The 20,781-nt window shown below is 35.4% G+C and overlaps 3 protein-coding genes across 7 annotated transcripts; 2 read left to right on the top strand and 1 right to left on the bottom strand.

Moving 5' to 3' along the window:
- Positions 1–1,976: 1,976 nt before the first annotated feature.
- LOC121780730 (elongation factor 1-gamma-like) lies at positions 1,977–5,109 on the bottom strand. Of its 2 annotated transcripts, none has more exons than XM_042178360.1 (8): positions 5,013–5,109; positions 4,659–4,710; positions 3,820–3,966; positions 3,659–3,719; positions 3,533–3,582; positions 3,317–3,418; positions 2,708–3,203; positions 1,977–2,580 (listed from the first exon to the last, which is right to left on the bottom strand). In XM_042178360.1, the coding sequence occupies exons 2-8, from the start codon at positions 4,665–4,667 to the stop codon at positions 2,201–2,203; spliced, it is 1,245 nt and encodes a 414-aa protein (XP_042034294.1). In that variant the 5' UTR covers positions 4,668–4,710; positions 5,013–5,109; the 3' UTR covers positions 1,977–2,200. The 2 variants fall into 2 exon arrangements, with proteins under 2 accessions (XP_042034294.1, XP_042034295.1); XM_042178361.1 differs by lacking the exon at positions 5,013–5,109 and adding an exon at positions 4,847–4,884.
- Positions 5,110–8,874: 3,765 nt separating this feature from the next.
- Positions 8,875–11,157, top strand: LOC121780704. The gene is made up of 2 exons (XM_042178332.1): positions 8,875–9,269; positions 10,718–11,157. The coding sequence occupies exons 1-2, from the start codon at positions 9,191–9,193 to the stop codon at positions 10,960–10,962; spliced, it is 324 nt and encodes a 107-aa protein (XP_042034266.1). The 5' UTR covers positions 8,875–9,190; the 3' UTR covers positions 10,963–11,157.
- A 2,318-nt stretch (positions 11,158–13,475) lies between these two features.
- LOC121782229 (agamous-like MADS-box protein AGL11) lies at positions 13,476–19,914 on the top strand. 4 transcript variants are annotated; one of them, XM_042179976.1, is made up of 9 exons: positions 13,476–13,628; positions 14,288–14,481; positions 18,093–18,177; positions 18,260–18,321; positions 18,523–18,622; positions 19,115–19,156; positions 19,271–19,312; positions 19,399–19,559; positions 19,653–19,914. In XM_042179976.1, the coding sequence occupies exons 2-9, from the start codon at positions 14,300–14,302 to the stop codon at positions 19,657–19,659; spliced, it is 681 nt and encodes a 226-aa protein (XP_042035910.1). In that variant the 5' UTR covers positions 13,476–13,628; positions 14,288–14,299; the 3' UTR covers positions 19,660–19,914. The 4 variants fall into 4 exon arrangements, with proteins under 4 accessions (XP_042035910.1, XP_042035908.1, XP_042035907.1 ...); XM_042179974.1 differs by having other exon boundaries at positions 13,477–13,628; positions 14,284–14,481; XM_042179973.1 differs by lacking the exon at positions 13,476–13,628 and having other exon boundaries at positions 13,644–14,481.
- Positions 19,915–20,781: the final 867 nt, after the last annotated feature.

Below are 20,781 nucleotides of genomic sequence, written 5' to 3'. Positions count from 1 at the left end.
GCCGAACCGCCGGTTTACCGCCTGAACCGGCGGTTCAACCACAAAACCGGCGGTTTTTCCACAAAACCGGCGGGTTGGTCCACGGTTTTCCGACACAAACCGCCGATTTCTGACCTCACCTAGCCCCTACGCCTGAAAAGCTTCCGGAACCGGCGGAAACCGGTCGGAACCGCCGGTTCAAACCGGCGGTTTTCGTCCAAAACCGGCGAACCGCCGGTTCATACCAATCCCTACTTTGAACCCCTACGAACCCCTACGAACCCTATGCCGTTCGACCCTTTGAACCGGCGGTTTGAACCGCCGAACCGCCGGTTTTGAACCGCCGGTTCAGGTTCAATATATTGCCGAACCTGAACCAGCCCTTCCGACCCTGCGACCCTTCTGCCGGTTCAACCCGCCGGTTCCGGGCCCGGTTCCGGTTCATGAACCGGCGGTTCCAAACCGCCGGTTAACCGTCGAGCCGGGTCGGTTTGTGCATGCCTTGGAACCGCCGATTAACCGTCGAGCCGGGTCGGTTTGTGCATGCCTAGTGGATACCGCAGTAGTCAGTACTATCCATAGTCGACTGTATAAACGTTTTCCATTCATAATAAATTAGAGATTTAAGACGAGTTGACTGATGTACGATTACTATTGATACTCATGACAGTCAGCAATGACGTCCGCTGATTGGATATTTTGATACAAAGGAAATGAGACATCGAATCTGGACATCTTATTTTGCATACCATTTAATCATATGTTTCATCTTTTATTACTTAACACATGACAATTTCTGCCAAAATACTAGTGAAGGTTAATTAACGGAAAAATAGTAAAATACCCCTTTTTTTTTATAAATTAGATTTTATTTTTATTTTTTTCCATCAAAAATACCCATTGTGGGCGGGGGTTTAGGCAGACCCTCAACCCATGAATAAGATCAAAATATAACGTTCCAAAACAGGATCCTAGCCAAAAAGTGACTTGGATCCAAAACAAGAATATGAAAAGTTAAACCAGATGTCCCACAAGCCGGGTTCATCCATGCTATCAAAGGTAAACTATGAACTAAATAAATAAATAAATAAAAGGAAAAAACAAATATAAAGTATTGTAAACTACCATGTGAACAAGATCAATCCACATCTTTGCATCGGAAACAGAAGTTAGGATATCTCAGTTGGTCCATCCTAAATGTGTGTAGAAAGCTCAATAGCCATCTCCAAACCCTGAATCAGAGCCAAAAGCTCCACCTCAAAGCTCGAAGAAGCACCTCAATAGCCATGCTTGCAGTCGTTCCTCTCCGTCCAAAGAAACCAAACAATCAAACAGGGAACAACAAAACTAATATGCATAGCGGGAGCCCTCTGGAAAGAGGACCTCCGCCAGTGACCTACCTAGTCTAAGTGCAATATCAGTGCTTGTGTGAATCGGTGTGTGTGAGGAAGGAAACCAGGAATCGAAATACTCCCATACAGAAATCGCCGACTGACTCGAAAGAAAGGCATGACTGAAGGACTCAACAGAAGGAGACCGACAACACTGACACCTAGGCGCTAACTCAATCCCCCTCCTCATTGTATCACGTAATATGTATCATTTCTTTTATATGACGAGAGTCATAGATGATCTACATGGTCTTTAGGTGGGCAAATACCCCTTTTCAAACTTTTACATATAGGAGTATATTTTATTTTATAAAGTTGCAATATTCAAATTTCTTCATAAATAATCCCCTCAATTCTTCGAAACATCCTCATATATTTTTCCCATCTTGGCGAGAATCATATTTAAGAAAATTATATTTAGTACTGCTAGATCAGTAAAAAAATAAAATACGAAAAAATAGAACACAAGATAAAGTAAAAGATACTACTAGTACAACATTAGATATTTTACTTTTTATCAAAAATAATTTAAATAATATGAGAACTCATAAATAGAAAACAAGATACGTATAAAATGCCAAACATGCAGCATAACTAAAAGCAATATGCATGAAACGTAGTATATTTCCAAATCATCAATAAATTCAACAATGATTGAAAATAAGTCATAGCAAACTCAAAGTTTCAAAAAGACAAGCTACAAAACTGGAAAGCAGTTGCTAAATATAGTAGTAAAACATTCCTGTATCAAGGATAGAAAATTCAGAGCTCGGAAAGACAAAAGTACTGAGATGTAAAGTGAGTTGTTTGCAATGCCATGTATCTCTCCCTCACTTGAAGCACTTGGCATCCAACAAAGGCTCCCCCTCGAATGGCTCAGCATCTTCAATCATCTGGCTCACGCGCTCCTTCTGTGCCTCGTCGCTGATGTCAACCTTCCTCCACTCGAAAAGCTCCATGTCGTAGCACTCATCCATAACAAACTGAGGAATCTCAGGCCCCCGGAACAGCCACAAACCCTTCACCTTAAACGGAGGCTCTGCACCAATGATCAACATCTTTCCAAAAGCATACTTCCTGGCCAAGTCCATACGCTGCAGAAAACCTCCCACTTTGTTCATGGTGACGAAAGATACCATGTTTTCATCATTGTATTTGTAGTCACAGAACCAAAGGGAGTATCCTTCTGGGTCGTACATGTCCCAGAAACCTACAAAATGGAGCAAATGTAGTTTAGACACGAGCCAAACACTACAAAAAAATCATGCATACAATAAAGTCATGCACATTTTCCAATGTAATATTGAAAAAAGGAAATGCCTCAGACCAGTCCATACCTTTGATGGCAACCTCACGGAAGTTGGTTTTCGTATTAGAGTAGAGTCTCTTCCAGTCATCAAGAACCATCTTACTAGGAGGTAAGAGATCCAAAGGATTTTTCGCCTTTGGCTTAGGTGCTTCTTCTTCCTCCACTACAGCCTTGGGTTCTTCTTTCTTGGCCTCCTTCTTTGGTTCTGGCTTAGGTTTCGCAGCTTCTTTGGGCTGTCCATGTTTCTTGGTTGAAACAGGTGGAACAGATTTGGCTTGTTCGATGTCACCCAACACTTTCTTGAACTTTGGCTGGTTAACCAAGGTCCAAAAGTACCTCTCAACATGTGGGAACTCTGAGGTGAAGCTCTTTATCAAGATTGCCTTGATTCCATTAGCCAGAATACACACTGTGATGATATCAGCAAGAGTGACACCATGTCCAACCAAGTAGGTGTTAGATGCAAGATGGGTGTTCAAAGCTGTCAAGCCTCTCTTCAGAGAAGCAATGGCAGCCTCCTCGGCCTGTACATAAATAAAAATATATATACAACTTCAGTCAAACGGTAACCAGAATATCAAGGAGCTACTGAGCTGCGGTATTTATGATTATTAAAAATGAGCGTAAGGAGTAATACCGGAGGAAGATGTGTACGGATACCAAGTCTGGGGTAGTGCCAGGCTGCTATATGAGCATCAATCTCATTAGTAGAAAAATCAATCCATTGCTCAATTTGACCCTGTGGAATCCAATAAATTAAACAAAAAAACATAATGGGAGAAATTATTAAACATATGAAAATAAATAAAAGCAAGACTACTCCATGTCCAGAAGCCAAACAACAGTCCCTTACGTATTCAATAGATGAAGAGCCAAACAGGTTGTCGGGGTTTAACCGAGCCACTGCGCAACAGAAGCAAGAATCAGGACAGGGCAAATAAGCTTGCACAGTCTCCACGTTTACCAAGAAGTTACTTACCATAGCGTGCAATAGCATTGCTCTCAAATATCGGGCCATCAGGTGTTTCAAGAACAGGAATCTACACAAGACAAATGTTGAAATAAAGACAAAACTAAAAAGAAAAGGCAAAGATTTTGATCATTCAGCAACTAAATATTCTGAATCATATCCAAACATACCTTTCCAATGGGATTCATCTTGATGAATTCTGGTGTCTTATTTGTGACACCCATCTGAAAATCTTTAGCTAATTCAACCTTTACACCATTGAACTCAGACACAATAAGTGTCTTGTTTGCATTTTTGTTTGCTACTGAATGCAAAACCTGAATAACACGTCAAATAATGTTAACAATCAACCTAAAACCATAAAGAAAGCAAGAAACACTTATCCAATTTGGTTCAAAAACTTTGCCATTTAGATTGAATAGCCTTCTTCAAATTAGGTACATCATCCCAAAGTGAATATACTTGACACCCAAATGTTCACTTATGAAATAAAGACAATTTAGCAGTGATGTTCAGTATTATAACCATGAAATAGAATGATACAATACCATAAATTCAAGTAAACGTCATAGTATCAACATATGGCTATATTTTTATTATATGTATAATCTAATTTTTCTTATAAAATTTAATCATCTATTCCAGGCAAAATTTTGACTAGAGAGGGGTTTAACAGTGAACAGATGTGAGATGAATATAAAAAAGAATAATTGCGAGTAAGCAGTGAGCAATCTATAGCTAACATGTAGCTAAACATCACCTCCTTATTTCTCAATATAGTTTTAACATTATATGGTTAGCTCAATTACCTAATAATGACTTTATTTCCAGTTTACAATGTAAAGAGTAAACAACAGCAAATGAACATCAAAATTATCATTTCTGATCACGAAATCCAAATTTAAGCAGTTAACCAGCTCAACACATCACTCAAAGACCAATTACAGATCTATAGCATTCATCACAAAAGTCAAAGTAAAAAAATCAACGAAAGAAGCAGTTCACTCACCAGAGACATGGCTTCACAGGATCCAATTACTCACTCTCTCAATTCAAACAATCTGAAAAAAAAAACAATAACAGAAACTAAATCACTACAAATCATTTTTTAAAAAATAACAAAATCAAGGAGCGCTAGAATCGTGAATTCAGGTGATGAATACAGTAGATCAAAAAAAGCAGGATCCAATTACTCACTCTCTCAATTCAAACAATCTGAAAAAAAAACAATAACAGAAACTAAATCACTACAAATCATTTTTTAAAAAATAACAAAATCAAGGAGCGCTAGAATCGTGAATTCAGGTGATGAATACAGTAGATCAAAAATGATTTAGAGAGATAAAGAGAATGAAGGGTTTACCAACAGAGTGAGACGAAATGAATCACAGCGCAGCAAAGGATTTAGCGAGAGAGGGGAGGTTTAGGGTTTCTTTTGCTATATATAGTTTGATTTTCTTATGGTGCTCCAGGGGTACCCATTTTGTTAGAGAATATGCCGTATAAATTAACGATTTCATGGGTATTTTAGGAATTTTAGTTAAGATGGTTTCTTTTTTATTTTATTTTTTTTGTTTCTTTTCAAAATTTAATAATTTATGGATTTGGCATGATTATTATCGCATTGACATGACAAAGACACGATTCGATAAACTCAAACTTGAAATACAATTTCTTAAAATTACCATTTACATGAACACGAGCCGCTTCATATGATCATAACTTGTATATGACACGATGATGATATAACACAAATAAAAATCTAATTTTACGCAACACGAATCGCGATACTCCTACGAGGTATAAATTCTCCAAATTTTTATATAAACGTTCAAATAAATTATTACTATTAAACAAAGAATTAAAATTCTCCAAATTTAAGATAAACGTTCAAATAATTATAACAAGTAAACAAAGAATTAAAATATTTCCTACGTCCGAATAGGAGACCCGGTTATCTTTGCCATATTTACAAACAATAACCACCCCTCCCTATTCACACCACTTTCAAAAATGCCATTAAGAAACATCCCAAAATAATTTCTTGATTTTCTACTTTTTGTCCACTCATTTGCGCCTAGACATCACCAAACCGAACCGGCCCGGCTGAACCGGCCCGGAACCGTCACCGGCGGTTCCGAACCCGAACCGGAACCGGAACCGTCGTTGGCGGTTCGAACCGGCACCGGAACCGCCGGTTCCGACGGGCCGATTCAGGTTCCAATTTTTGGCAAACCGTAACCGGCGGTTCGGAACCGCCGGTTTCGCCGGAACCGCCGGTTCGGCGGTTTCCGACACAATTTCAGGCCTACTCCCTAGCCTTTTCAGAAACCACTCCCGCGGCCGCCGGTTTTGACTAAAACCGTGGACGGAAACCGCCGGTTCCACCGAAAACCGGCGTTCCGGAGACAAAACCGCCGGTTTCCCGCCGGATTTTTCAAATTTTGAAATTTCAAACGGTCCTCAAAACCGCCGGTTCCACCGAAAACCGGCGGTTCCGGCGGTAAACCGGCGGTTTCGCCGTGATTTTTTAAAATTTAATTTTTTTTTATTTTTTTTAATCACAATTTTCCCCTATAAATACCCCCTCCTCTTCATTTCTACTTACCCCATTCTTGTGTTAATAAGAATTTCTCTCTCAATCTCAATTTCTCTATTCTCCATCCTCATTCTCTCAAGTTGTTTACGTTATTTGCGCTCATAATTTACTCACGTTGTTCTTGTTCATGTTATCATATTCACATAAACACTACTCTCTATTCTCTACTTCCAATTTCCATAATATCATGTCTTCATCTCGTCGTGGTGGTGATCGGGGCAAGGGAATTGCCAAAGATCAAAGTGACTCTCGTCGTCGTCGTGCCCCTACTAGAGCACAAGTTGCGGAGGAGGTGGGAAGGCGAGCCGCTATTCGAGTACAAGTAAGTTCTAAACTTCTAAGTTTTAATATGTTTTATGTTATATGTTATAAATTTTAATATGTTAGTAAGTTTTAAGATGTTAGTAAGTTTTAATATGTTTTAAGTTTTAATATGTTAGTAAGTTTTAATATGTTTTAAGTTTTAATATGTTATATGTTAGTAAGTTTTATGTTAGTAAGTTTTAATATGTTATATGTTCTAATATGTTATAAGTTTTAATATGTTATATGTTAGTAAGTTTTAATATGTTATATGTTATAAGTTTTAATATGTTTTACAATTATGTTAGTATTATATGTTTTAATGTGTTTTATTTATATGTTAGTAATAAATTCGTTTGTATTAAATATGTTTTATATGTTTTATGTTATATGTTACATGTTAGTAAGTTTTAATATGTTATAAGTTTTAATATGTTATATGTTATAAGTTTACAATTATGTTAGTATTAATTTCATTTATATTAAATTTCTCTATATGTTAGTATTAATTTCATTTATATTAAATATGTGTCTATGGACTATGTGTTTTACTTTTATGTTAGTATTTTTACTTAGTCGTATAATTCTCGTAGGAGGAAGAAGATCGAAATGCGGCCTTGTTACTTGCCCTCGGCGACGACGACCAAAAAGGGGGGCATTCACATTCGGCTTCGCGGTTCGAGTACGATGTGAATCTATCGTCGGACGAAGGCGATGATGGATCGCATCAATTCCCCCGATCAAGCCAAATAGGTAAGCAAGGTAAGAGAACTACGTGGACTTTGATTCCAAAATGCAATTGAGCATTGAGGATACGTAGCCATCTCAACCTATATTTCAACTTAAATTTTATATTTAAGTTTAAATTTAAGTTGAGCTCAAGTCCCTTTCCTTTATTTCTTTTTTCTCCCATTTATTTCGAATATGTAATTTTGTAAATTGTAATGAAGACTTTAAGTCTTTTGTAATTTATAATTTTGAAGTTGTAATTTCTAATTTTTATGTTGTAATTTGTAAATTTTAACTTGTAATTTGTAATTTTAAAGTTGTAATTTGTAATTTTGAAGTTGTAATTTGTATCAATAAAATTACATTTGTACATCGCTTCATTCTAATTTTATTTACGCAAGTTTTTTTACATTTTTAACTTGAATTATAATTTACAATGTAAAAAAAAAATCGGATGAACCGCCGAACCGCCCGAACCGGCCCGGAACCGGATAACTACCGACGCTTCAGCCGGTTCAAGTGAACCGCCGGTTCACGGTTCATGAACCGGAACCGTGAGGTCTTGGCCTGGCCGGTTCAGGTTCCACCAATTCTTGAACCGGAACCGCCGGTTCCGAACCGTGAACCAGCGGTTCACGAACCGTGGTGACGTCTATTTGCGCCGATTCAATCTCTCACTCTCCCATTCTAAAACCTTAATTATTTTCGTTGATTGTGTAATATAATTTGGAATTAAAAGAAGTAATAGAAAAAAATAAGAAAATAGTCAGAAAATTATGGTATAAAAGTTGAATTTATAAATCAAACACTCCAAGTAGGCCCAAAATTTACTATCACACTTCCAATACTCCCTCCGTTCCTAAAGAATATAAACTTTGGGTTCGGCACAGATTTTAATACATATTTAGTAAAGTAAGAGAGAGATATGTATTTAGTAAAGTAAGAGAGAGATAGATAGAGAAAGTTTTTTTTAAATATTATTAATGGAGAATGGATCACACCTCATTAGAGATAAGAGAATTGAAATGTTCATACTATTTGGGGACGGACGAAAAAGAAAATAATGCATACTCTTCAGGAACGGATGAAATATTACACGCTCAAACAATTTGTTAAAACCAGTGCCTATTAGAAATGAGACTCATATTCCAGACTAATGGAGTATTTAATTTAATAAAAATAATACTCTTAGTTCTTTATTATTCCAGTTTTAATATGCATATATTATAAAAAAATATAAATAAAAATGGATAGAAAGTGTTACTATATTTTTATATTTTATACTATATTATAAAATATATAAGATATTACTAAGTGAGATTCTTTTATAAAAAATAAGGTGCAAATAACATCAATATATATTGTCTCAAAATAGATAAGTAATACTAGTATTAATGATGATAGGTACATAATATAATACGATACTCTAAACACACAAATTAATATTTAAAATTCATGTATTTGTGTCGGTATGTATAAATCTATAACACAAGTATTGTCTCATTGGGCAATTTATAATTAATAATATTGCATGAAAATAGTATTATATTTGTAAAGTCTAATCAATAAAAATAACTCCTAAAACAAATCTGGTTAGAAGGAACCAAGAACAAAAGAAATCGAGGAGGCAATAACGACGAAAGATCTAATTCCCATCGCCGGACTGTTTCAACATAATCGCAGCATCGAACGGAATGAAACACCAATAAATAAAAAAGCAGAATTATTTTCGGTACATAAGTGGGCAGAGAGCTGAAACTACAAGTTGTTGAATGGTTGCATTCAACTCCTCCCAATTGCAGCCCGACAATCCCAATTAGCCCCAGCAAATTAATTCGGTGGTAGGAATCGCGTAAACAAGGAAACGTAGAAGAAGACGAAAAAAGGAAGATTTTGATAAGCTAATTGAGATGATGAAGATCATAGATCGGAGCTATATGCTGTTTCTCTCATGTTTATTCTCCTCCTTCTCACTTTTGCTTATTCCAGGTATGCCCTTCTTTCTACTTTTTTGTTTTGAGATTCAATTGAGTTTTGCAGTTTGGTGTAGCTGATTTAGACAGTTCAAGAAATTTTCAGGATTTCATTATCTCTTGTTCTTTGGGAAGGTGTTTTTTAGGTTTAATTTGTGAGTTTCGTGGGATTGAGAGAACTTAGGGATTGAGTTGATTGTTTGGGAAGAACATGTGTAATTGGAAAGGGGTAAATTGGAATTTTGAAGTCAATAGCTCAGATTCTCTTGAGATTGCTGTTCATTTTGTTGTGTCTCTGTTCCATGTTTGATTGTAAATATTTTTGTTGAGCTGATCTAAATAGTTGGAGAGGTTGAACAAAATATCAAAATCTTGTGCTTTATGGTGTGGATTGTTGATCATTTAGTTCAAGAATGGTGCTGCAATGCTAATCTAAGCAAGCTCGTTTTCATGTATATCGAGGAAGTGTATCTGTTGGTCAAGTATTGTTGCTCAATCAGCTGGATTTTTGGTTAAGATGGTGATTTGTTTCTTGAATGCTTGTTAGATTTATCTGAGAATGAGTGAAAACCCGATCTAATCATGCGTTGATCCTAGTTGGCATGAGCCCAACATTGGCTTCGTAGGCTAGCTCAGAACGAGTAAAAGGCTCGATCTAATCATAGTTTCTTTTAATTGGCACTTGGCATGAGCTCAAAGTCGGCTTTCTACGAGCTTGGATACCAATAGTTGTTGTATAAGGCGATTTAGTTCTTGAATGTCAGTATGGCTAGCTCAGACATGGTAAAAGTTGAACTAGATCATGCGTTGCTTTTAGTTGGAGTCGACCTCGACATTGGCTTCGTAAGAGTTTGGTAGAGATTGCTAACATCAATGAGGTTATCTCAGTCATAGTATAACCTAGATATGATTGTGTGTTGGTTTTACTTGGAGCTGAGTTTGATGTTTGCTTCAGAACAGCTTGGTAAAGATCGTTAGTTCTTTTGCCTTACATGTGTTTGTTAGGCTAGCTCAGATTTAGTAAACAATGTATAGAATCAATCCGTATTTTTTTAAGTTGTAGTTGAGCCCAGCGTTTGCTTCATAAAAGTTTGGTAAAGATCTTAGTTCTCTTACTATGTCATGCTTGAACATGAAAGTGGTGTGGGCTATGTTTTCTAAATTTTATGCCGATCCCCATAATAGATGGGGGGGTTTTGCATAGCAATTTACATAAAATTGAGATAAATTTAAGAAAAAAAGAATTAAAAAGTAGGTTTGGTTAACTCCAATGTGTGTTCGCCAGTATGTACGATGCTAAGCTCAACGCTGGTTTCACAAGAGTTGAGCCTAGGCAATATCTTTCGTTTTGTGTTCCATTCATACTTCCTATTCGTTTCTTCGTCAATATGCTTTTCTGTGCATTAATCGTCCTTAGTTGGGATCGGTTGTTTCTTTTCTTGAATGTTACTGTCGTCTGTGTAGGATTGGCGGACACCTTGGCCACATCCAATTCTTCCGACCAGAAGGATTCAAGCAAGAAGTCGTCTGGAGGTTCCACGTGGCTGGAAGTCCTCCTCATATGCCTCGGTCTTGTAGCCGTAGGGGCGTTTTCTGTCTTCTTATTCAAGCTGTGGCAAAGAAAGAAGCGGGAGGAGCAACACGCTCGCCTCCTGAGGCTCTTTGAGCAGGATGACGAGCTTGAAGTCGAACTTGGCATCCGGGATTGAGCTTCGATCTTTCCTCCTGGGTGTCTGAAAGATCCGAGAACGATAACAGCTGTCGCTCGACCTCTCTTTTCACAGTTGAACATAGTGATCATTATCTTTGTCTTGATTCTTGAGGTGTGATTGTCAAATAATAACATTTGTAGCATTTTCATCTTGATTTTGATATTTATGCAGTGATTTGTTATGATTTTCAAAGCTGCTGGAATTTCATTATGGTGATAGTTGATGAATGGAATACGAAATTATAGAATCAGTTTGGTTGGTGAAATGAAATACAAGATTATAGAATGTGTTGATTGATGAAATAAAAAAGATTAAAGTTCAAATTTGGTCTTTTACAATTGCTCTAAAAAAGATTTTTGGTCCTTTGAATTTATTATCTTTTAGTCACAAATAATATATATTATGGTACAAAGTTAATTTTTTCTGTTGAATTTAATGCTCAAACATGAAAGCCCAAAAATTGTTAATAATATGAAATACTAACTGTTAAAACGATAGATTTCTTGGGTTAATATGAAACCGGCCCAAAAATTGCACGTAACGATGCCAAGCCCAATCTAGATAGAATTTCTTAAAAACATTTTTTGGAAAAATCTTTAGTACAATTACTCAGTTAGTGATTCAAGCTTCGACCTTAATTAAAAATCTTATTGAATTCCAATTTCACATTCATATATTTCTGTAATTCTAATGATTTCTGAGATTATATACTAATTCTCTTTACCTCGTGGAATTTAGTATTTAGTTTAATTTTTATAATTAAGGTTCTGATTGCATAGTATTTCTTGATTTCATAGTTAGCATAGTTGTCTTAGTTAGATGAGCAATAATTAATGTTATTGAACTTATATAAATAACTGAGTGAGCGGGTCGAAAACCTTTTTAATATATACTCCCAAGTTAATAGAAATAGTAAATAAAATAAAAAATAATAGGAAAGTAATAAAAAGTGGTTCTGAAATTATTCGTTTCAGATATCATATTCATATGATAGAAATTAATTCGAAAGTGATATTTGAAAATGACAATGAAAATTACATATAACTTCAGTCCACATTAGGACCACAAAGTCACTATTCTATTAATAGAATCAAACTTGCATTAGTGAATAATGTATCAATTTGGAGTTTTGATTCTGAGTTTGGTTTTCTCCATTTTATCTTTGTATTAAATCATTTTTAATTTTAATTTTAATTTTAATTTTAATTTAAATTTGTTGAGCTTTATGGAGTAAATATTTCGATAGCCACGGAAAGGTCCCATGTTGCATTATTTTAACCAAATAATTTTGAAATCGAACTTACGTACTCAATTATTGGTCTCTCGTTTGTGTTTCACTTTCAATTTGTTTAGTTATTATTTAGTTTCAAATTGTTGTTGTTCAGCACATTTTAAATAAGGTGGATATAATTTTGCGTTTAAAGTTATATTTATTCTGAATAAAGTTGAAAATAAGATCAAGGGTTTTAGTATCTACTCATGACACAGCCTAAAAAATATGACTCTTTATTTTGTGGATATATTTTTTGAAATATTTATAGTGCAAAGTAATGCTTTTACAATTATTTCCCAGCACCATGGTCAGACATATATTCTTTTTTTCTTTTTCCTTATCAAATACTTCCAATAATCTAAAAGCAGGCCATTAATTCAATCACTATTTCCCAACTTTATAGGAAAAAATTGGTACCCTACAAAAGATAAATAAATAACTAAATTGGAAAAACTCAATCGGCAATATCTCCTACTAGTAACTAGTATAATGAATACTCTGATTTTGTCACTTTTTCTTCAAACTTCATTTCTGAATCCTCATACTTTGAGATTTTGTCATAGTGACATAGTCCAGTCAAACTACTTCACTACTTTTTTTTGACAGTAATAATTTTAGAAACTAGTATTTTAAGTGTAAACTTTATGATAACACCAACTTAATGTCTAGGTGGCACACACTTTATACTGATGAGATTTTAATTTATATTTTTATTTCAAAATAATTTTAAAATTTCAATTTAATCCAATAAATCAAACCAAATAAAGTTGGTAATCATAACATGAAGATTTGAGATTAATTTCGTATTAGTAATCCAAGGGATTTGTGATATAAGAAATCCACTTAATAATGCAATTAGCTGAAGAAGTAATTTGGACTCGTGCATCCCAATTTCCAACTAAATAATTATAATCAGATATTGTGTCGTCACGTGGAGTGCACCAAACCCTAATATGATTGATTTAATACTCCCATTTCACTTCTTTTACTATGAACAAACCATCATTAATTATAAGTATTGATCATTAGCATGCAATAATGATTTTCAAAATCCTACACACACACACAAAAGTTATACTTTATTTCATTAAAAAAATAGTATAAACAAAAAAGTGTCGCACATTGCCGTTTTTGGTGAATTTGTTGCTGCAGAGCTGATATTCATCACCAAGCCACAATTTCACGCTTGATGTGTATATAGTAAGCATGTCATTTTCTAGCTCACCTCTCTCTCTCTCTCTCTCATGTACAAACAAAGAAAGAGTTATATATGTATGATGATTTCATTCCATAGCCTTAGTTAAAGAGGTTTTTTTCAAGGGATTGTTGGAAATCGTGTAAGCTTTAGCCAAACCCAACTTTTCGCCGGAAAATAGCAATTGTTTTCCAGGTTTGTAGAATTTTGCTTATATTTTCTCTCCATGCATTTCACACAGTTTCCAAATGTTTTTTTAATTTTTTTTTCTTAGCTAAATTAGCATTTCCTGAGATAGATCTGCAGCTCAAACTAAATAAATGGTCTTATTTTTGCATTACTTAAATTTTCATCCTTTTTTTCCGTGACTAGAAGAATCTCTCTCTACAAAACTGGTTTGAATGAATTTGTGAAAATCTGTGATGTTGTTGGAAGTGTTTGGATTTGTTTACTTCAATTTGTGTGTTTTTTGCTTCTTCTTTTTTTCGAATAACAGCTCATTTTCAGATAAGAAGAGCTAGATTTACTGTTTTATTAGAAAAACAGTACATGTTTTTGTTAAATTGTGAATGAAGATCTGAAATCAGTCTCTCTTCTTTTAATTTTTTTTACGTGATCAAATAATTATGTGTGTGTGTGTGTATTTTCCTAAAAAATGTATAAACACACACACATACATACCTAGATTTCTAAAAAATGTTGTGATTTTAGGACAAGATCTGATGATGAGTTTATGTTCATGTTCCAATCTTCTTAAATTCAACTGAACAAAGAGCATTTCTGAATTTTGAGCAATTATTTACAATTTTATTTTGCTTTCTCTCTTTCTCTCCCAATTATTGGGAGGTAGCTAGGGTTGTTGAGAGATGGGGAGGGGCAAGATCGAGATAAAGAGGATCGAGAACAACACCAGCCGACAGGTGACCTTCTGCAAGCGCAGGAATGGCCTTTTGAAGAAAGCTTATGAGCTCTCCGTTCTCTGCGATGCACAAGTTGCTCTCATCGTCTTCTCCAGCCGCGGCCGCCTCTACGAATACGCTCACAACAAGTAAATTCTGACCTCTTGCAACCTTCTTCAACAGATTTGCGCTTTTGTTTGATGTTATACATATATTTGAATTTTATTTTCTTTTGGCCTAGCTTAATTCATCTCTTTTTTTTGTTACTGTATGATTTAGCTAAATTGGCTGTCGATTAGATTATGATGTTCATCGAGATAGCTGGAAAACTGAAAATGCGTGTGTGTGTGTGTTTTTTTTTAATTTTTCTCTATTTTTATTTATTTTAAAAATAGAATGTCGTGAGTTACTCTTAATTATAATTAGTGTTTATAAGGGTGTCCACTATAGGGGCCGGCCGCCCCGGAGGCGGCTAAGCCGCGGCGGGCTATAGTGGGCGGGGCATCCGCCCCGTAGCGGATAGATATTTTGGGGCGGATGGGCGATCGACGCCTAGTCGCCGAGGACGCGCTGGCCTATAGTGCGGCGGGCAGTGGTGGACAAATTGTATTTTTTTTCATTTTTTAAAAAATTCAATTTAACTTACCTATAAATACACCTCATTCCCCTCATTATTTTCACACCATTCCAACTCTTCACTCATACTTTCTCTCACTAAAATTTGTGGATTCCATTGGTATTAAAAATGGATGATTTGTGGAATGACGCGTGGAATTCTCTGATTCAAGAGGTGGAGAACCAAGCCGACGAGGAGGATGTGGCGCGCGCGGCGGAATTGGCGGAGGCCGCGATCCCTCGTGAGATTACTCATCGTCGAACCATCCAACGAGACCATAGCGGAGCGCATCAGCGGCTAATGGCGGAGATATCCACCCAAGATTTTCCGTCGGCGTTTCAGAATGTCGCAACGGCTCTTCACCCATATAGCGATGAATTTGGCGAAGCGGTACCGGTGCTTCACCCTCCGGAGTGATTGCATTGGCCGGATCGGGCTATCTACTTTTCAGAAATGCACCGCTGCAATTAGGCAGCTTGCCTATGCCGGACCGGATGATATGTTCGACGAGTATCTACAGATGGGTGAGACGACTAGCCTAACGGTGCTCAGACAGTTTTGTAAGGGGATCCGAGAAATCTTTGGTCCGGAGTTCCTACGAAAGCCAACCTCTTATGAGTGCCAGAGACTGCTAGATATGCACGGTTTGGTGCACGATTTCCCAGGGGTGTTAGGGAGCATCGATTACATGCATTGGGAGTGGAGAAACTGCCCGCGGCGTGGAAAGGCCAGTTCACTACTGGTTTCAAAAGCAAAGGTCCATCGATGATTCTGGAAGCCGTTGCTGACTACCGCTTGCGAATCTGGCATGCGTATTTCGGTGTTGCTGGTTCGAACAACGATGTCAACGTTCTGCAATTATCGCCTCTCTTCAATGATGAGTGCCAGGGGGAGGGTCCAGAAGTCAGCTTCGTAGCCAACGGAACGCAGTACCGCAGGGGATACTATTTGGCAGATAGGATATACCCTCGATGGCCCGTATTCGTCAAGACAGTTCGCCAACCGGTTGGACCGAAGAAACAATATTTTGCGCGAAAACAAGAGGCTGCTCTGAAAGATGTTGAGCGAGCTTTTGGTGCGCTTCAAGCGCGATGGGCCATTATATGGTGCCCGTCACGAGTTTGGCATGAAGATGATGTCGCGAATATTATGTTAACATGTATTATATTGCACAATATGATAATAGAAGATGAAGGCTTTGTTGCGGAGCGCTGGGCACCGGAAGATGGTGCAAGTTCAAGTCACGGTGTTGCCTCCGGCCGATACAGATGGGTGTACCACGTAGCAATGAATATTTGCTCCAACGATTCACTGATATGCGCAGGAGTACATCACATACCACACTCCAGGCCGATTTGATTGAAGAGGTATGGGCACGTAGGGGAGGGGGCGCAGCGTGAAGAAGTGGTGTGATTTTCTGTCGATTAAATTTTCGTTGTATAATTTTTCCATTACTTTAATACGACGAAAATTTAGTAATCAATTTTAATTTATTGAATTATAACCGTTTTTCCTAATTATGTGTAGTCCGATAATTTTTATTATAATTGAATTAAAATATAAAAAAAATATTAAAGTGAAAAGTGGCTAAAAAAAGTGTCCACTATAGATGCAGACACTTTTTTTTTGTAGGCGCGGACAAATAAACTGAGGCTGTGGACAAAAAAAGTGGCGGGACTATTAGAAGTGTCCAGCGGATATACTCTAATGCGTTTTCAAGTGCCCTTAGAAGTAGAAATCCTCAAAGAGATTTGTAAGTATGCAACCAATTGATAGTAGAGGGAACTTAAATTCAAGAAGTAGTAGCATATATATTTTAAAATATTTATAAAGATTAAGAAAAAGTAAACCCAATAATGATCAATTTAAAATATTTATAAAGGTTAAGAAAAAAGTAAACCCAATAATGATCAATATAAGAAGAAAATAAAAGTAATCATAAGAAAAGAATCTGACACCATCACAGCAGACAAACAAGTAGTTTATGATTCTTTCACAAATTTGTTGTTCAAGACTTGCAGTTTTGCTTTCTGCAGGGTTTTGGTTTCCAAGGTTTTCCCATTCTATCATTACATAAATCTCCACAATATTTTGGTGATTCTTGTATCAAATTAACTGAAAATTTTGTCCAGTAGTACTGCTTCAGTGTTTCAAGATTAATACATGAACATCTCTATTGTCTTAGGTTGTTTGTCTCTCCAATTCTGGGACACACAGAGATAGAAAATAAAGTATCATAAGAAAAAGGGAAATTTGGATAGGGCTTGTGTAGATATCTCCTGGTCTTGTTAGAGCATATAAATATAGGAGTAGCTTTTAATAATTAGTACTCTTATTGGATAATTTAGTTATGTAGTTGCGGATTAATTGTATGTCTTGAACATTTTGGTTTTACTATTTAAATAACTAGTAGAAAATAAATATGGAGAAAGTGAATCATAAGAGTAGTGTATTTCTGCATATAATTTCTTGTATTAGTATGAAATATAATTATACGGAGTAGTAATTAATTTCCTATTCATATCACATTGTTAATATAAATGTAAATTAATCTTTGTATGTGGAGACATGAATATGTTGAGAATGAAATTGTATATATTCTTGAAATGAATTTGCTGTCAGACGTAGTATGTGTAGTCATGTCTTGTTGCTTCAACATTCCTAGAATCCATAGCAATTTATTCCTTTTCACATATTTATCTTTTCCATTTTCAGCTTACATGATTTCACCTTCTGATTTGTGGATCTTTTCCAGCAATCCACATATAAATTCTAACTGTTCACTTCTCATTATCCACTTCCACTTCTAGTTTTCAAGATTTTATCTTTTCTCTCTCTTGCCTTTATAGATGAAGTGTTAGAAAATTTACATGAACTTGTGTTACACTTTTTACATGCATGAAGGTGCAGGTGAATTAATTACAAAGACACTGCTTTTGGAATATCTTGATATACCATGTGTTGAAGAATGGTGTAGGAGTGTTTTATTCATTAGTTTATTTGTTACATTAATTAGTTTTTATAAATTATGTCTCTTGTTTTATTTATTACTAGTTTTTTGTGATATTTTTTGCAACACCATTTTAAAATAGAGACTGACTGCATTTGAAAATTAATTGATTTAGTGCTTAAATATAATTGTAGCTGCATTACATCAATCATTGAGAGATACAAGAAAGCAACTCTAGATGGTTCAAATGGTTGCACTACTCAAGAAAGCAATACTCAAGTAAGATTTTTTTACTAATACTATTAAACTAAACAAAATACAACAGAAATAAATACATTTAACTTTTCCTGCGTTGCTGCAGTTTTACCAACAAGAGTCCAGGAAGTTGAGCCAGCAAATACAGATGCTCCAGGACACAAACAGGTAGCAATAAATATTTACTTGAAAAGACAGCAATTTGCATGCAAATGGTGCAACACCAGGAACTGATGTCCGAATATTGAGGAACCACCTTTGTGAAACCTTATAAGTTCTCCAATTTGTGGAGCATAGCTTTTGTAGAACTAATAATTGAATAAATATGAATGTATGAATACTTGATTAAATATTGTTTAATTTCTGCAGGCATCTAAGGGGTGAAGGTTTGAGCTCTCTAAATGTGAAGGAGTTGAAGCAGCTGGAGAGTAGGCTTGAGAGAGGCATCTCAAGAATCAGGGGCAAGAAGGTAAATTCACCATTATATAAATAAATAAAGACTGCTAGTAGCAGTTAATCTCATAGTAACATATAAACCTTCTTATGTCATACTCCCTACTATTGAAAATAAATATCATTTTGGAATTTTTCAATTTGTTGAAAATTTATATAGTATGGTATTGGACTTTTTCCTCTCTTAATTTCATTAGGTCACCACAACCTCCACATTTCTCAATCTTCATTAATTACAAATTCATACTATTTTATGAGGAGTAACTTTTGGCAAAAATAAATTTAATTCATTTGTATGCACAAGGTAGGCTATATCTTTAATTGTTATGTATAATAACTTATGTTTCCATTTCCTTCATTAAGGTGTACATGTGATCCAGTTTGTTAGCATTTCTTTGTTTGTGAAACAAAAAAAAATTGTACTACTGTATTTCTTTTGTTGCTGTAATTAATAATTATACATATAGCATTTGATAATTGTACTGAGTTTTTACAATGTTGAGGACAGCATGAACTTATCCTTGAAGAAACTGAGTGTCTGCAGAAAAGGGTAAAGTTCTTACCCTACAACCAGCCAAATTATAACACAAAAATCACTGCTTTTCCTTGACTCTCATAGATTTTATCATGATCCTTATTTTTACTTCACTTCATCTCCCTGCAGGAAGCTCAGCTGGAGCAGGAAAATGCATCGCTCAGAGCCAAGGTAAGAGACTTGAACGTCACAAAATAAGACATCTAATAGGAGATGGAGGTAATGTGATATGACACATGTCATTTGATGATTTACAGATTCTAGAAAATGAGAAGCTTCAGCAACTGAGCATGATGCCAGGTGGGCAAGACTTTGCCTTACAGGCATACTATGCAAGAAATATGCTGCAACTCAACATGATGGAGTGTGGATCTGGCTATGATGCAGCTTCTTCAGACAGGAAAACCGTTCATCTTGGGTACACACTTATTACATATTCTCTACTTTTTAAAAAAAAAGAAGTTTAGGGGTTTTTATTTAGACATCCTTTTTCTTGGGATATTTGATGCAGGTATTAGTTAAGTGAATTTGTGAAAGATTGGTCATGCAACTATGAGGCTGACTGCAAGTATGGGAGGTAACATGCTTAAGGAAGTAGTAAAAATCTTAGTATTTCTAGTGTTCAATTGGATCTAGTATAAGTAGTAGTGCCTGCCGTTTGTGGCTATGGATGATGATCTTGATCTCATCAAGACTTGAATTTGCTGATTTGTTGTGTTAATTTGTGGTCGGATAATTTCTTGATCAGTGCACACATTTCTTCTCTTATGTCAGCTGGAAATGCAATGGAAGAAGCCCTCAAAATTTTAAACAAAAATACATCAAAGAAAATCATTTTGAGATTTAAAAAAATAATAAAGTTAATCTTCTCAACGTTTATTCACTTCAAAATATCAACTCGAAAATTATGTTTTGTATTCGCCACTGCCCAACATATATACTACTCCCCTGTCACATGTTACTTGCACTTTTCATTTTAGGCCGTAAATTTAGGATTAATTTTTTAGAGTAATTAAATTAGAATTTTAAGTGTAATGAGACATCACTTAATAAATGAGCTCTTAACTTAAGCTAACATATTAATTAAATGCATTAATTCTAACTTAAACTATAAATAGTGTAAGGAGTTTGTGACGAGCCGAAAAGCAACAGTGCAAGTAACATGAGACGGAGGGAGTACTAGGTATTAATAATAACAAAACTAGAATCCATGATTAAAAAATGTAAACTATTTGTCGAGTATTTAAAGTATTTTTTGATATATACGGGTTTAGAAGATGTGAAAAGAAATGATAGAAAAGTATGGCTAGTAATCAATTTTTTAATAGCTCCACGATAATCTAGCCATTTTATTTTTTTTAATAAAGTGCATATAGCAAAAATGAAAAACATTCAAATCACAAGCATATCAAAGACAACAAAACGAGAGATTAATTCTTTAAAAGATGAAATAAATAAGTATATCACATGAAAGGTTTGATCAAAAACCAATATTTTTATAATCACTGTTAAGACCTTCTATTAAATAGGATAATTAAAATGTTATTAACAATTTTATACAGATTACCAAAATGATTCTTTAATGGTAAAAACACTGTGACTTTGTTGCTTTATCATAATATATCCAAAATCCGAAAGGG

This window comes from Salvia splendens, chromosome 20, assembly GCF_004379255.2.
Source record: "Salvia splendens isolate huo1 chromosome 20, SspV2, whole genome shotgun sequence".
Classification (NCBI taxonomy): Eukaryota; Viridiplantae; Streptophyta; class Magnoliopsida; order Lamiales; family Lamiaceae; genus Salvia; species Salvia splendens.
This window is presented reverse-complemented; position numbering and strand designations above follow the sequence as displayed.